The sequence below is a fragment of the Strongyloides ratti genome (assembly GCF_001040885.1).
Source record: "Strongyloides ratti genome assembly S_ratti_ED321, chromosome : X".
NCBI classification, from domain to species: domain Eukaryota; kingdom Metazoa; phylum Nematoda; class Chromadorea; order Rhabditida; family Strongyloididae; genus Strongyloides; species Strongyloides ratti.
In genome coordinates, this window is record NC_037309.1 from 1,216,719 (window position 1) to 1,235,578 (window position 18,860).

General features: G+C 17.1%; 2 protein-coding genes across 2 annotated transcripts; both read left to right on the forward strand.

Annotated features, from left to right (window-relative positions):
* Positions 1-10,150: 10,150 nt before the first annotated feature.
* Positions 10,151-10,746, forward strand: SRAE_X000026300 (Hypothetical protein; the record flags this gene model as incomplete). The annotated part of the gene is made up of 2 exons (XM_024644586.1): positions 10,151-10,460; positions 10,502-10,746. The coding sequence occupies 2 exons, from the start codon at positions 10,151-10,153 to the stop codon at positions 10,744-10,746; spliced, it is 555 nt and encodes a 184-aa protein (XP_024510129.1).
* Positions 10,747-15,894: 5,148 nt separating this feature from the next.
* On the forward strand, positions 15,895-16,484 carry SRAE_X000026400 (Hypothetical protein; the record flags this gene model as incomplete). The annotated part of the gene is made up of 2 exons (XM_024644587.1): positions 15,895-16,201; positions 16,243-16,484. 2 exons carry the CDS (start codon positions 15,895-15,897, stop codon positions 16,482-16,484), a joined length of 549 nt encoding a protein of 182 aa, XP_024510130.1.
* Between the last annotated feature and the right edge of the window lie 2,376 nt (positions 16,485-18,860).

Below are 18,860 nucleotides of genomic sequence, written 5' to 3' on the forward strand. Positions count from 1 at the left end.
ATGATATGAATATTTTTGATTTTTTCAAGCAATTATATAAATTTCATAATTTAGCTGTATTAATCTGAAGATTCATCTTACTTTTTATATCAAAAATTTATTATTTATGCAAGAATAATATATTTTTATTATTATAAAATGACCATTTTTTCAATTTATTAAAAATTAATAAAATTTGATTTTCTTGAACATTTTTAATGTTTTGATCTAACAATAATGATTTTGTAAAATCCAGTTGTAAATATATCATATAATTTTTTTAAACTATTTCAATTAATGAGAACACAAGAAACAATATATTTACAGAAATATTGTTAAAAGTTAAAAAAAAACTTTTAATTGTTTTTTTTTTGTAAATCATTTTATTTTAACATTTAAGTTGTTTTAATTATTGGGGTGGTTTAAAAGCTTGATATATTTGATAACACTCTGTAATGCCCTGGCATTGAGGAGGAGTAGAATAACAGAGTATAAAAAAGAAAGAAAGTAAGAACTAAGCAATCATTCTCAGGAAAACACAGAACATGAAGATCTACTGCTAATTTAATATTAATTCTCTTATTTTTATCTTTGTTCTAATTATTTTCACTAATATTGTTGTTAAATAAATCTAATATCAATTTACATATAAACTTATTGTATTAGATGGAAGGATTCAGGTATTAAAACGAAACTTTCATACAACTAAGATATGAAAACGTTTAAGATATATTTTTAAATGCATTGCAAAGTTATAAAATATAAACCAAATTATGCATATTTCTTGTTTAAAAAATGTATTGTACTTAAAATATATATTTAAATGTAATGTAGTAATATTATTGTATTGTTTTTTTTTATTTGGTAATAAAGTAATTTCATAAGCAGAAATAATATTTTAAATTATATTTTGCAATAGATTTTATTTGAATAATTAAAATTAATACGTTTATCTTTATTATTTATTCCAAAATTTTGTGGTTTGATAGAAAAAAAATTATTTCACAACATATTACTAATAAATAGTTTTTTTTTTGACCATATCACAGAAGCCGTAAATTAGTTTCAAGCCAAACTAAATTTAACTGAAAGATCTTAAAAAGCTACATAAATTTTCACTTTATCACCGTATCGAAAAATGTACTCTTTTAAATGTTAAGATTAATTAACTATTTTTTTTAAATATTTCATTATATATAATTTAATGTTAATATATATCATATATAAAATTAATAAATATGTATGACGTAAAAAATTAAAACATACACGTATAATATATATAAAATTTTTCAAATATTTCATATTTAAAAATGTTACAAAAAATAAATATTCATATATATTATATAGTATATACAAAATTTTTTGTATATATATAGGATATAAAGCATATATTAATTTTGGTAAAACGTATATATAAAAAAAACATTTTTGTAATGTGAAATCAGTCTACAGCGGGTTTCATGTATCAAATCACAATATTTTTTCTTGCTTTTTATCTTTAATTAAAGCCAACAAAATTACCCCAAAGTTTATTTTTACTTACTTCAAAAAATTTATTCTAAACGGTATTTTTTTCACGTTTGAAAAAAAAATTAAAAAATCACAAAAACACCACATTTTCTTTTTGTCATATTTCAAGAATGAAAAATACTTTTTGAATGAAACTTATTTCAGTCATAGAAGAATTAATTAATGTGTAATTAATATCTTTCTAATAATTTTACAATTTTTGTTTAACTAACATTTTTTCAAAAATTTGCATAAAATTTTTTTTTTATTAAAAATGAAATTTTTCGTATTTTTAAAAATCTTTTTTTGGCCATATCTCTGGAGCCGATAATTATTTTTTGATTAAAGTAATTTATTTGAAATTTCTTCAAAAGTTACATAATTTTTCACTTTATCATCTGTTTAAAAAAAATATTTATAAGAAGCCATGAATAATTAAAAATTTTTTTAATAAAAAAATTCATTTTTTGATTATCTTAAAAACGAATAAAATTACAAAAACCAAATAATACTTTAAATTTAGCGTCTCAAATTTTCCAAAAAGTATTTTTTTTGTGGTAAATTGTTGTTTTAAAAAGTTATAAGACATTAAAAATTAATAAAATTCAAAACATTTTTAGCCTAATTTCAGAGCTTTATATCTTGCTTTAAAATTATTTTTTTTAACATATTTATATGAAAAACAGTTTCACTAAACTATCTTTACATATACTTCAAATTTCAACTTAAAATTATTTAAAACAACAATTTTGCAGCAAATATAATTGATGCTACTTTTTTATCTTTATACTGCAATATCACAATAAAAAAATTATTTTTTAAAAACAAATATGCTTATTGTATCAGTGTGTTTTTTTACGTTATAAAATTTTAATATAAATTTAATTTTTAAAAATAATTTTTGAAAGTCATTTTTCCTCTATATATAGGATATTTTTGATATTCTATTGTTTGAGTATTATTTCTTAATAATAATATCTACTAAACGCTTTAAAGTTTTAAAATATTTAAAGAATATTTAATGTAGTTTAAAGTATACAAAATAATTTTTGATATCATCCTTAATTTTTTGATTGCAATGCAATTTTGTTAGAAATACAAAACACTTAAATTTTTTGTAACTTTTAACGTATGTTTAACGTGATTTATGCATATAAAATATTTTTTGATAATTTCCTTGATTTTTTTAATGTAATTTTGCTATATATATTACACATATTAACTTTTTTTTTAATTTTAAGAGTATATACAAAAATTTAAAATTATGTTAAATAATTTTTTATATTATCTTTAATTTTTTGTTTCTTTTAAAGTAAATATAATGTGATTTAAAGTATATAAAATATTTTCAAAAATTTCTTAAAAATTTTTTTAAATACAAATTTGTAAACTAATAGATAAAATATAATTAAAATATGAGATAAATATCATTAGTTTTATACATTGATATTTATCCTTTACATTTATAGCTATAAAAATCAAATTAGTGTAAAAAATAATTTTTTTTCTTTTAAATTTATAAGAAATATTTTTTTTTTTTAAGAATACAATATATTTTCTTGAAAATTGTTTAATAAGTGCAAAAAAAATACTTCTGATTTGCAACTAAAAATTAAAAAATTATATTTAATTTATTTATCTTCATATTTGTGTCGAATAAAAGTTTTTAACTTTGTATTGTTCAAAAAGAAAAAAAAATTATTTAAAAAAATAACAATTTTACATTTGCAAAAAAAACTTTTTGTAACTAATGTTTATATTGATATCTTTTTGTTAAATATTTATTGTTTAATTTCTCAAGAATGGAACGTCCGTTTTTATTAAAAGTAATCTCATTCGAAAGAGCATCAAATACTCTATCAAATGTATGTTCATTGTTATGTTAAAAAAAATTGTGTTTTAAAAAATTATAAGCAAGTAAAAGAAAAAAAAAGACACAAAATTAGTCAAATTTTAAAAAATTTTTTTACACTATTCCAAGGATATCTCGAGAAAGGAAAATGACATAGCAATGGTAAAATAGTCGAAATGTAGAGAAAACAATTCTCTAGAACATTTTTTTTCAAAAAAATATAGAGTTTTAAAAATTTTAAAAAATAAAAAAAATTTCTAAAGTAGAAGATGTGTTTTTGCTTATATCTCGAGAACGAAAATTTCATTAAAGATGGAACTTATATCATTTGAAAGAGCACAAAAAAGTTAATAATTTTTAAGTGCATTTCTTTTTTGAAAAATTGAGTTTTTTATAAGTATTGACTGATAAAAGTCAAGAAAAATTTATAATTTAAATAAGTTTTTATACTTTTCCAAGAATATCTCGAGAACGGAAAATGGTAAAGACATGGCATAGTAGTCAAAATGTAGAAAAAAAAATCCTCCAAAAGCAATTTTTTTTCTCTTTTTAATAAATGTTTTTTTTCAAAACGTTATGGAGTTTTAAAAATTTTAAATTTTATACCTGACTTTAGATTATCATATCTCACTTAAAACTTGATCTTGTTGGAAAAATAAGGCTGGAAACGTTTTTTCTGATATTTTTTTACCATTGAGTCAAATTTTGCTAAATAAACTTATGAAATTGTAATGTTACAGCAAATAAAATCTTTGCAGTTTTTGCTGCAATATCTATATGAAGTCGCAATTTTTTCAAAAACTTATTGAACTTTTCGTGATCACTGCATTTTTTTACCTTAGTATAAGTTAAAAAATATTAAAAATTCTTAAAAAATTTTCCTTACACGATTCTCGCTTATATTTAAGATTATATTTAAGATTCTAATAACAATCTCTGATTTATATTAGTTTATAAATAATAAAAATTTCTGTTAATTAAAAATCAGGGCATTTTGTTGTTTTTTTTAAATATAATAAAACATTAAAGACAAAATGATTATGATATACTACTTTTATTTAGCATGAATTATAAATTTTTCTATTAGATACTTTTGTAAATATAAATTTTTTTTTTACATACAACTGAAGAAAACGTTGTTGAGATTATTCTAATTGGTGTCATTGTTACAATCTTTGTGACTTACAAAGCGGGTTTTTTCTTTCTCGTTCTTAACGTTTTCTTTTCTATCGTTGTATTTTTTAATTTTAATTCTCTTCTTTTTTTTAATTTATGTTCTTCTTGTTCTTTTTTTTATTGTTTTCTTCTATTTACTTAAACATTTTTCATTCGTAAATCATTTATAAAAATTTAAACCGATCTTTTTTTACAATTTTTATAATTTTCAAAATGACACTATAGTTTCTTTTTTTATTCTTTTTTTAATATTAAATTATTAAAGAAAAATAAAGAAATCGTTTAATCCCGTTTTAAGGTTACTATTTTATTAACCTATTAATCAAGTTTAAATTTTTTTTATTTGATTAATTTTTTTTAGATTTGTTATAATAATAAATTTTTATGAAAAATATTATAAATTAACTTAATACAATTCTTGATGGCGTTCATGGTTTTTATACCAGTTAAGAGATGATGTAGCAGTATTTAGAATTTCACCAATTTAGCATAATAATAACAATATTGATAACATAAATAATTACTTCCATTAAGTACAAGAATCATACAATACAATATTTCGTACAATTATACATTTCCTGACATATGTTTTGATATCTAACTTAAGTCGTCATTCTAAAAAAAGAGATCGAAATAAAACTGACTTTTTTTTCTTCTCCTTCTGTATTTTTATTGCATTTTTTCTATTCGTTTTTTCTTTATAATGCCATAATTCTGATGGCATTACTAATTATTTCGTATAAGATTTTACAAAATTTTAGATCACTGTATACTTTTGTATTATAAATAATAATTAAACATTTAAATAAAGTTTAATTTTTAACAAATTACTTTTATATATATATATATATATTGAAGAAAAAATTATTTAATTGCATATTATTTTAGTTTATTAACTTTTAATTAATATTTATTTTATTAAAAAAAATGTTTTTTTAACCTCAAAAGTTTATCTTATATATTCTCTATATTTTTTTTATGAAATCGTCATACTTTTTTTAACATTGTAAAATTTTATAATTACTTATATTTTTTTAATTTTAATAAAAAAAAACATTTTAAAAAGTCTTTTAGAAACAATTAAAAAATTTCTTAAAAATAAAGCATTAAACTACATAGGAAAAAATATAATAAAACAAATGATAAAATCTTTTATAAAATTATAAATATTTATTATTAAAAGTAGAAAAATTAAATACACTATTGTTAAACTATTACTCTAATAATAAAAGTGTTAAAACTATTAAACATTATGTAATGTTTCTGTTATCAATTATAAAAAGTTGTTTTAATATTAAAATAAGTTTTTTAAAAATATTTAATTATATTATTATTAAATAATTATACTATGAAGGTGTGGCAGATTTTTTTTGTCATTATAAATAAAAAAAGAATATACTTTTGATTAATATTTTCTAAATACAAAACATAAAAAACGACTAGATTAAATATAAACATATTATAAAAATTTTTTAATTAAATAATTTTTTAAAAAAATTTAATTGGAAGCATAATGATACTTGTTGTATTTAAAAGAATTTTTATAATTTAATAAATTCAAAAAAATGCAACATACTTTTTTGATCATTTTAATTCAAATTAAAATAAAAAACTTTATAAAAATGTTTATTTGTGAAAAAAATATTAACAATAGTTTAGAACATACTTTAAAAATTTAATGTTATTATTTAATATAATACTTCAATATTAAATTTAGATAAAAAATTTAATTTTAATTATCTTTTTATTTGATCTGATTATTTACTTGACTTTATTTTTAAAAAAAAATTTCTTGTTTTATTTTAAAGTATAGCTTTACAGATTTATGAATTTAAAATCTATACCTGAAAAAATAATTATTTATTATTTAATTAATTTTACAAAAAATTTAATAAAAATACAAATTATAAATTTTCACAAGAATAAAAAAGTTATATAATCATAATAACAAATAATAATTGAAATAGTTTTATATGTTCAATTAAGATCTAAAATAATAAAAAAATATTTGGGTTACAAAAAAAGTTACAATCATTGATATTTTATATATTCTTTAATTTATTTCAAAACGGTAATTCATATAATAAAAGCCAAGAAACTAGTAAAAAAATTTTTTAAGTTTTTTTAAAGATTAAATAAACTTTCTCAAAAATAACTTTTTAAAACAAAAGAGTTTTAAGCAATTTGATTATCTTTATTTTAGTTACCTTATTGTTACACGTCTTTTCTGTTTTTGAATTAATCTTTATAATGAAAAATTTTTTACATTTTTTTTAGTTTCACAGTTAATAACTTTTTGAAGGGAAATTTTTTTAATCTAATGGCAAATTATGTATTTTTTACGTTTATTCAAGAAAAGTATACTTTATCGCAAAACGATTTTTCATTTTTGAGATACAAAGCATATACTGAAAAGTGCAATTTACAAAAGTATTTTAGCAAATAAAATTTTAACTTGAAATAACATTTTTAAAATCAATTATAGGAAAAGTACAATGATACCTCTATGACAACGTTTGTTATATATATTAAAAAAAGGTATTCAAAAACGTTAACTAGAAAATGAGTTATGTCTAAGCAAAGATATTTAATTTTAAAAAAATAAGCTCTAATTCTTTATTTTTTTTAAAACTTTTATAAAAACATAAACTTTAAATTGACCTTATATTAATTTGAAATATATAAATTACACATTTTTTGATTTTCTTTCGAATGAGATAACATTCATTTGAAAATGGACATTTTAATTTTGAAAATATCTCAAAACATGTTTTTCTATACTTAGATATTTTGATCTTTTAACAAAATCATCTAGCAAAAAAATTATTTTTAAAGAATTTAATTACTTAAATTAATAATAGTGTAATATATTTTATATAAATAAAATAATTTTAAATAATTTTATTATTTTATATTTAACAAAATTAAAAAAAAAATTTTTTTGTTTTTTTGTACTAATTGTTCTATATATAAGTTTATAGACTTCATGCATTATATATATTTATTTAATATAATTAATGTATTTATAAACACCTTATGAAAGAAAAATTTTTTAAAAATTTTATAAGTTATACCTTAAACTATTGCAACTTTAATTTATTTTTAAATTATCTTATATAAAAATATAAAAAAATAAGATAATAAATACATTTTTATTCTAAATTAATTTTAAAAAAATTAAAAAAATTTTTAATTGTTTTTTTTTGTTAAAGCAACAAAAGGAATAAATATAAAAAAAATTAATTTTTTTTTATATTTTAATATCTTTTTCAAATGTTTAACTAAAGAACAACTTATTAAAAAAAAACAATTGACATTATTAAAAATAGTTTCATAATATTAATATTTATCTTCTACATATAAAACAAATCTGATTAAAATTCTTCTCCATTTCTAAAATTTTTAGTTATATAAAAAAATTTGTTCATTTCAAAAGTTTTTTTGTGTTCTTAAGAAACAGAAATTTTTAAAGCCATTATTAAAAAAATTTATGTTTTTAAATTGTTATATTTTTAATGATGTTTATCTTATCGTTTCAAAAACAAAGGCGAAATCGCTTGTTTCAAAGAAAGTGCCTGCAAAGCATTTACATTAACAGGTGCGTACAAATCACTCTTTTAAAATTTTCTTCAAAAATAAACATTAATAATTCTTACAATATTTATTTTATACATGCAATTTTTTTTAACCAATATAAAAAAACTATTTTATTTAATGACTTAAAAACAAGTCGTCTTTTTGATATCTTCTTTTTGAGTATAAAAAAAAAAACTTTTAAAATACATTTTTTAAAAAATTATTAAAGATAAAACAAATGAATTTTTAAAGTATTTAATTGTAATATGTACATATTTATGTATTTTTCAATAATCTTTTAAATGTTAAACTTGAAAACTTATCTAAAAAAATTATTTAAAATTACATAAATTATATACAATGAAAACTGTAAGTTTAATTTTTAAAAATATTTTAGATATATTTGTAATGATAAAAAAATGTAATATAATATTTTAAATAAAAAAAAATTATTTAAATACATTAAATTAACAATATAAATTTATGTAATCATGATATTAAAAATTTAATTTAAAATAAATAACATTTAGTGAATTAAAAAACAAAATCATCAGATTTAAAATAAAGAAGATAAAAATTGTATTTTAATACAAAGAGATTTTTGATAATTTAATAATATACACGTAACAAAAAATTTTTTTTCATGACAAACAATTTATTAAAGTTATTAATTTATTAACATATTTATAATTTTTTCATAACAATTGTCAAGTTGACATGATAACTTATAACATACATTAAACATACTGTTGGTGAATAAATATCAATTAATCTTATTTGATATTAGTTTTATATTTTCCTTCAATTTCTGAAAACAAATTTTATTCTATCAAGAAAAAAAAACATAATTCAATAACACTAAAGAGGAATTATTTTTATAATTTTAAATATGATAGAAAAATTAATTTATCATTCAGTTAAAATTAAATTTTCATATACTTTTACAGTCAATAAATATTTTATGCGTTTATATTCAATATTAAACTTTATTTAATTAACACAATCACAATAATAAGATAAGATATCAGATAATTAAGTTATTAAGTGACCCTAATAAATAAGGTAAAAGAATATATGAAATATTATAACCTACACTTAATATATATCCCTTATCACTTAGAGTAATACAATATGAGTTTTACGATATATATAATAACTCCTAAAACTAAAACAATTAATATAAGCAACAGATTACAATAAAATGATTAAAAAAATCTTATCTATTGCTTATAAAGACATAAAATGATTACTTAGATTGAATGATTGTACCAAACCTTCATGATACTTATAAGTCTTTAGATTTTTTATATTGTCTTATTTTTAATTTAATTGTTCAGGTAAAACTTAAATATGTTAAAATTAATTTAAAAATATTTTACTTAACAATATAACTTGTCTAAATAAATTTTTTGAGTTATAAAATATATTGTTTTAATATATAAATTAAATTTTTTATGATTTCTGGAAATAATATATTTTATAAAAGTTACAGTTTTACAAGGATTTTGTAAAAAAAAATATATTAAAAATTAAAGAATGAATACATAGATCAAATTAGTTAAACAAGTAATTTTAAGAAAATAGCCTGAAAAAATTTTTTTTTATTTTTAAATAAAATATTTTAAAAATAAATTTTTGTTTCATGTTTTTTCTTTTATTCTTTGAAGTTGTTTTCATTTGATTTACATTTAAAATTATATTTACTTAATTATTTTTATTTTGAGTGTTTTTTAAATTACTTTTTACAAAAATTAAAAATATTTTAATAACTTTTTTTATAAAAGTTACCAAAATTATATTTTGACATTAAGATAATTATTTGGTTTCTTATGTATTGATATTAAAATGCTTTCAATACTTTTTTTATGTTGTATAAAAATTTTTGTTCATTATGATATTATTGGTTGGTGAAACATAAAGTTACTTAAAATATTTAATTAAACTTATATTTTAATAAACAATAAAAAACTATAAAAATTTACAACAATTCAAAGTTTTCATAATTAATTTATTTTTTCATAATAAACATAAATTATTCATTTTTAAAAAATTATAAAAATGCATAGTAGTAAAAGTTACCTCTTCAATATTTTAATCACTATTGCTATTATTTTTGTGGTTTCAAATTGTCAAAATGAAGAAACAGACACAAAAGAAATTCAAACCGTAGATAAATGGTTTGTTGGTAATGTAGAAGTTACTTGTAATGGACAACATCAAGAAAATGTAAATGTTTCAATTTTTAAACTAGTGCATAATGATGAGCATAATAGTTTGTATAATTATATTGTATTGAATAGTAGTTTAACTGACAGTAGAGGATTGGGACAAGTTACAGGACATTGGACAATACCACCTAATTATCCAAGTAAGTAATAATTCTTTATAATTTAAAACATTTTTATAAAGGTTGCAGAATGTGTCTTTTTCATAATTGCAAACCTAAAACTGACCAGATAGGGGCAAAAATGGGAGAATATGTATACAGTTATTGTTTTTCTTTTGGTCAATCATATATAAAGAACTCTTTAGAACAAGCCCAAAATAATGATTTTAATGCAGATATTGAATTAACACTTCAATCTTCTGCTGATTGGGTTGCAACAATACAAAAAACTTTCAGCGACTGTCCACCTAAAGGAAAAACAAAATAAATTTATCCTACTTTAATAAACAGCTTAATAAATACAAACATATTATTTAAAAAAAAATCATATTTATGCATTATATTTTAAAATAAATAATATTTTATTTTATATTTAAGTATATTATAAATTTAAGATAATTGTTGCAAAATTAACCTTTATTAAATTTATTTTTACAAAATTAAAAAAACTAAAAAGATGTTTCTGTTAAGTAAAATTGTCTACTGAAATGTACAAATAAAATTTAAAAGTTTTTTAAAATTAATAGAAATATTTTTTGTATTAACAATTATATTGTCTTTGAAAAATTTAGTTTACAGCATAGTTCTTTTTATTTAAAATCGTAATATATAAATTATCAAAAAACAATTAGTAATTAGATATATTACTAAGATTTTATGTTATTTCATTTAAAGGTGTAGTAATAAATAATTTAATATATTAAAAAATATTTTTTTACAAATTACAAAAGTGAAAAATACTTTTTAAAGTTTTTTTACTTACTTATTTTAATTTATAAGATTTAATTCTTCAAACTGCTTTAAATTTTTTTTCAATTATGAAAAAATTTTAAAATAAATATAAATAAAAGCTGATATAAAAAACGACAATAATCGTATTAATATTACTAAAAAATTTACCAATTTCTTTTTTAAAATTTAAAATGACATTTTTTTTTATTTAATAATTTTATATAAAAAAAAAGTTAGATTTTTAATATAAATAATTAATTTTTATTAAATTTAATTTTTTGAAACTAATTAAATCAAAAAAATTATAAATATAAAAAAAAATCATTTTTGGCAAACAGTAATGATAATAGAATATTGGCATTAGATATAAGAAGGCGGATAGAAAATGACAGTATAAAAGGAAGAAGAATAAGTAATATAGAGTAATTTTAACTTTAGTTCTATTCTAAATTGTAAACTTACTAATCTCAAGAACAGATAAAGAAATTATTATAATATGGCACGGAAGGCATTAATATATTATATTAATTACTAATTACATTGTATTATTTTCTACAATTGAATAAAGTATAAACATTTCATAATGTTATTATTATTATTTTGCCAACATGGTATGTCTAACGGCCCCTACATCATCCTTTATCCAAAATAAAAACCATGGACGCCATTAGAAATTTTACATTTAACACATAATAATATTTATTATATTTAAAGAAATTTTTATAATATATTAAATTCAAAAAATTGCAACATATTTTTTTGACCATTTTAAGTCAATTTATAATACAAAACTTTATAAAAAAATATTAAAAATGTTTTAAAAATATTTAAAAAACTTCAAATTTTCATTAGAAATAATACTTTAATACAAAATATTTATTTTTTATTATCATTGTTTTTGACATAATTAGTTACTTGATTTTTTTTTTTATAAAAAGTTTTATGTTTTATTTTAAAGAATACCTTTATAGATGTATGAAAAAAAATTTTTTAACTAAAAAAATATATATTAATTTTTTTATTAATATTGCAAAAAATTTAATAAAAATACAAATTGTAAAATTAACAACAATAAAAAAGTTGTATAATCATAATAAATAACATATGATAATTGAAATAGTTCGTAATGCTTTGTCATTGAGGCGGAGTAGAGAAACAGAATATAAAAAAAAGAAAAGAAGATTAAGACAATCATTCTCAAGAAATACAAAATATGAAGAACTAAAGCAAGATTATATTAATTTCCTTATTATTTATTATTGTTAAAATTATTTTTACTAATACTATTGTTTCAATAAAAACTAATACTAATTTGTGTGTAAAATTATTATATTTGATGGAGGGATCAAGGTAATTTAATAAAGCTTTCATTCAATTAAGAATATGAAAGCGATAAGGAGTTTTATATGTTTAATTAAGATCTAAAAAAATTAAAAAGTATTTGGTTTGCAAAAAAAATTAAAATCTATGATATTTTATATATTCTTTTATTTATTTTAAAATGGTAATTTATATTATTAAAAACAGTAATGCTAGTCAGTGGATGGCATTAGTCAAGAAAGGGCGGAAACTAGAAAAGTATAAATATATATGAGAAAGAATGAAGAGAAATAATCAGTAGTCTATCAATATAGTCCCGTCTAAGTAAGAACCGGAATTACTGGTAACCCACGGAAGGGGTACCAGTACAATAACTATAAGTACTTCATAAACTGTATTTTATTATTTTTATTTGTTTTATTATCATTATCAAAATGAATTATTATTATCACTATTGTTTAATACGGTCATATCTATTCCCCCTCTTTGGTGATGGTCGTCACTGCTGCAGCATACCTTAACAGGGATGCTAAACATGGCCTTCAGAAAGAAACCAAAAAACTATTAAAAAATTTTATATTTTTTAAAAATTTAATAAACTTTCTGATATAAAATAATATGTTGATAATAAAAACAGCAATAAATTATTCAAATAATTGTGTTTTTATAAAAATATTGAAGTCAAAAAGTCCAAATAAGCAAATGCTGCAAATTAATCATTTTAAAGTCAAATTTTAATTAATGACAATAAATGTTGAAAACACGTTTTTAAAATAATTTTAAAAAAAGTAAATTTTCAAAATAGAAAAGATATTTGAAAATATTTAATACTCGTAACTGTCTCGAGAATAAACTTATAAAACAAAAAAGTTTTAAGCAATTTGATTATCTTTATTTTAATTACTTTATTGTTACACATCTTTTCTGTTTTTGAATTAATCTTTATAATGAAAAATTTTTTACATTTTTTTTTAGTTTCACAAATAAAATTTTTTTGAAGGAAATTGTTTTAGTCTAATGAAAAATTTTGTATTTTTTACGTTTATTCAAGAGAAGTATACTTTATTACAAAACGATTCTTCATTTTTGATATATAAAGCACATAAAAGAAAGTGCAATTTACAAATATTTTTTAGTAAATAAAATTCTAACATAAAATAGCACTTTTAAAATCAATTTTAGAAAAAGAACAAAGAAATCTGTATAGTAACTTTTGTTAGTTACATTTAAAAAAAGGTTTTCAATAACGTTATCTAGAAAATGAGTTATGTCAAAAGAAAGATATTTAATTTTTAAAAAAATATATTCCAATTCTTAATTTTTTTTTTAAAACTTTTATAAAAACATTAACTTAAAAGTGATTTTAAATTAAGTATATAAATTACACATTTTTTGATTTTTTTTCGAATGAGATAACATTCATCAGAAAATGAATATGTTAAATTTTTGAAATAATCTCAAAAACATATTTTTCAATACTTAGATTTTTTGAATTAAATAATATAAAAAAAAAAAAAGAATAATATAATAATTTCATTTTCAATCTAAATGTATTTAAAAAAGGTAAAAAAATTATAAAAATTTTTAATTATGTCTATCTTATTGTTTCAAAAACAAAGGCGGAATTGTTAATTTCAAAAAAAGTGGATGCAAAGCATTCGCATTAACAGAAGCGTGCAAATCACGCTCTTGTTTAATTTTATTCACAAAAAAACATTTATAGTTCTAACAATATTTATTTTATATATATAGTTTTTTTTTAAATCAATATAAAGAAATATTTTATTTTATAACTAAAAAAATTGTCATTTTGATATTTTCTTTTTTAATATTAAAGAAAGAAACTTTTAAAAAACATTATTTAAAAAAATTCAAAGATAAAAAAATGAATTTTTAAAATATTTAATTGTAAGCTGTATATACTTTTGTATTTTTCAATTATCTTTTGAATATTAAATTTTAAAACTTTTCTAAAAAAACATTTAAAATGACATAAATTATATACAATTAAAACTGTAAGTTTCATCTTTAAAAATATTTTAGAAATTTTTGTACTAATAAAATAAAATGTAAAGTAAATAGTTAAAATATTAAAAAGTTATTCAAATACATTAAATTTATAATAAAAATTTATGTAATTATGATATTTAGAAATTTAATTTAAAATAAATAACAATTAATTAATTAAAAAACAAAATTGTCAGATTTAAAATAAAGAAGATAATAATTGTGTTTTAATATTAAGAGGTTTTTGATAATTTAATAATATACACGTAACAAAAGAATTTTTTTGATGGCAAACAATTTATCAAAATTATTAATTTATTAACATGTTTATTATTTTCTCATAATTATTGTTAAATTGACATGGCAACTTACAACATACATTAAGCATACTGATGGTATAAAAATATCCAATTAATCTTATTTGATATAAGTTTTAGTATTTCTTATAATATTTAAAAAAAAATATTTTTTTATTAACAAAAAAAAAAACATAATTTATTGGCACTAAAAAAAATTATTTTAATTTTTTTAAGAAATGACACAATAATTAATTTATCAATTAATTAAAACTAAATTTTATTATCCTTTATGGTTTTTAAATTTTTTGTATTGCCTTTTTTTAAATTTAAGTGTTTAGGTAAAACTTAAATATGGAAAAATTAATTTTAAAATATAAAACTTAAAAATATAACTTGTCAAAATAAATTTTTTGAGTTATAAAAAATATTAAATTTCTTATTATTGCTAGCAATCATATATTATATTAATTTTACAGTTTTACAAAGATTTTGTAAAAAAAAAATAAATTTTAGAAATTAAAGAATGAGTACATAAATCGAATTAATAGAACAAGTAATTTTAAGAAAATAACTTAAAACAACTTTTTCCCATTTTTTTGATATTTTTTAAATATATTTTTTCAATAATAAATTTTTGTTTTAAATTTTTTTATTTATTCTTTTAAGTTGTTCTCATTTGATTTACATTTTTAAATTTATTTGCATAATTATTATTATAATGACTATTTTTTTAATTTACTTTTTACAAAAATTAAAAATATTTTAATAACTTTTTTTAAAGAAATTATTAAATTTATATTTTGACAGTAAGAAAATTATTTGATTTCACATATATTGATATTAAAATGCTTTCATTACTTTTTTATCTTGTATAAAAATTTTTGTTCCTTATGATATTATTGGTTGGTAAAACATAAAGTTACTTAAAATATTTAATTACACTTATATTTTAATAAATAATTAAAAAACTATAAAAATTCACAATAATTCAAAGTTTTCATAATTAATTTTTTTTTTAATAATAAACATAAATTACTCATATTTCAAAAGTTCTAAAAATGCATAGTAGTAAAAGTTACCTCTTCAATATTTTTATCACTATTGCTATTATTTTTGTGGTTTCAAATTGTCAATATGAAGAAACAGACACAACAAGTAATGAATCTGAAGAAAAATGGTTTGTTGGTAATGTAGAAGTTACTTGTAATAATAAGCTTCAAGAAAATGTAAATATTTCAATTTTAAAACTAGTGGATAGTGAGAATGATAATATATATTTTTATGAGGTTATAAATAGTAGTTTAACTGATAGTAATGGACGTGGAGGGGTTACAGGACATTGGACAATACCTTATGATCTGTTAAGTAAGTAATAATTCTTTATAATTTAAAACTTTTTTCTAAAGGTTGCAGAATGTGTCTCTTTCATAATTGCCCACCTCCTAATAGCAAAGATGAGGAAAAAGAAGGAGAATATAAATACAGTTATTGTTTTTCTTTTGATCAATCATATATAAAGTACACTTTAGAAGAGGCTCAAGAAAATGATTTTGATCAAAAGATTAAATTAAAACATCAATCTTATAATGATTTTGTTGAAGAAACAAAAAATAGTAACGACTGTCCTTCTGAAGGAAGAAAAAAATAAATATATCCTTATCTAATAAACATTTTAATAAATACGTACATATTATTCAAAAAATATCATATATTTTTTATATTTAAAAACTTTAAAAATAAATAATATTTATTTTATATTTAAGTATTTTAGAAATTTAAGATAATTTTTATAAAACTAACTTTTATTAAATTTTATTCTACAAAGTTAAAAAAAAATAAAAAATAATTCCGTTATGTAAAAGTTTTTACTGTCATGTACAAATAAAATTTTAAGGTTCTAAAAGTTAAAAATATAATTGTTTTTGCAATAACAATTTTATTACTTTTGATAATTATAGTTTACAATGTAGTTCTTTTTATTTGAAATCAAAATATATAAATTTTCAAAAAAACTTAGTAATTAGATATACTATTAAGATTTGAAGTTTTTTTTATTTACAGGTGCAGTAATGAATGATTTAATATTTAAAATATTATTAATTTACAAATACAAAAGTGAAAATTACTTTTAAAGTTTTTTTTGCTTTCTTATTTAAATTGATAACGTTTAATTCTCCAAATTTCTTTAAATTATTTTTTATTATAAATAATTTTATAATGAATAAAAATGGATGCTAATATAAAAAAATTGAAATAATCGTATTTATATTAATAAAAAATTTGCCAATTTATTAATTTTTTTTTAATTAAAATAATTAAAAAAAAGTATAATTATGAAAAAAAATACTTTTTGGTAAACTATAACAACTATTTTTTTAAATAGTTTCTTCTTAATTTATTAATTTGGCTAAAAATTATTTAGTAAAATGTCTTTTTGTTTATATAATTGTTTAAAAAAACATTTTTTAAAGGAATTATAATTCTAACTACAAAACTTGATTTATATTAGTTCATGAATAATAAACATTTCTGTTAATTAAAAATTGTGGTATTTTGTTGTTTTTTAAATATAATAAAACATTAAAAATATGAAAAAAAATTATGATATATCATTTTTAATTAGCACGAATTATAAATTTTTCTATTAGATACTTTTGTAAATATAACTTTTTTTTAATTTTTATAAACAAAAATTATAAACCATAAAAATAAAAACAATAATAAAATAATTTAAACCTGGTTACAAGAAAAAGTAAATATAATAAAAAAAACATTTTCTTATAAAAACAATTTATTAAGGAAATAAATTTATCGTATGTAAAATTGTTATATTGTTTTTGTTAGTTTTCATATATATTTTATGTTAAAAAATTAGACGACACATAGTATCTTATCAAATTATTTGATACTATTTAATGTAATTTTTTTTGTTTATTAAATTTATTATTAATATTCAAAATTATTTATATCTAAAATGTAATAAAGATACTATTTTTAACAAAATTTTTTAAAAATATTTTAAAAATTAACATTTAAATATTTTAATAAATCACTAAATTTTTTTTTATAAATTAATGATTTCAACAATTTATATTAAAACATACTTAAAATTATATTCATTACAATAATAGTATTTTTTTAAATGTAGTTCAATGTCAAATTAAATCATTTATAAAACTTTTTCAGAATAGACAAAACAAAAGAAATTGTTTAATAAAATAAAGTAATTAGATGTATTATTTTTTATAAGTTTTTTTTTTTGTAAAAGTATAAAATAAATGTAATTTTTTTAATTCATTAAAATAATGTACTTAAAATAAATCACATATAAAAATTTAATGCCTTTAAAATTATAATTATGAAATATTTATTTTTAATGTATATATATTTTTTTAAACTATTTAATTAAAATTTTTATATTTAATATGTATAAGAACTAGAAAATATTATTTTAAATGTTCGATTAAAATAAAATAATTATAAACATTACAAAATAATAAACACTATTATAAATTTATATTTTTATACATTGAAATAAATTACATTCCATAAAAAAATTATTACCAAATTAAAATATTTTTTGTGTTATTTTTTACTGTACATTCCTTTTTTTTATATGTTGGTTTAGTAACTTTTTTGATTAAATATTGTTTTTTTAAAAATTATTTATATTATACATTAATATAATTTTTTGATAGTTGCATTTGCTATGAAATATATATATTTTACAGTTCTAATTTTTAAACATACAAAACTATATCAAATAAAAAATTATAAGCTAAAAACACAAAAATAACTTTTAGAATTTAATGAAATTGTTCATAATTTGATAAAAAAAAATGTTAACAAATGTTTTAATAATTTAACAGTTTTACAAAAATAAAAAGAAATTTCAGATTCAACAAATAGAATAGTTTTTTTATACGATATTTTATAATGGCTTTATTCATTATTGTTATTTGATTTGAAAATTAAAAGTTAATATTTTTTAACTGTGTTACTATAATTTATATTAAAAAATAAA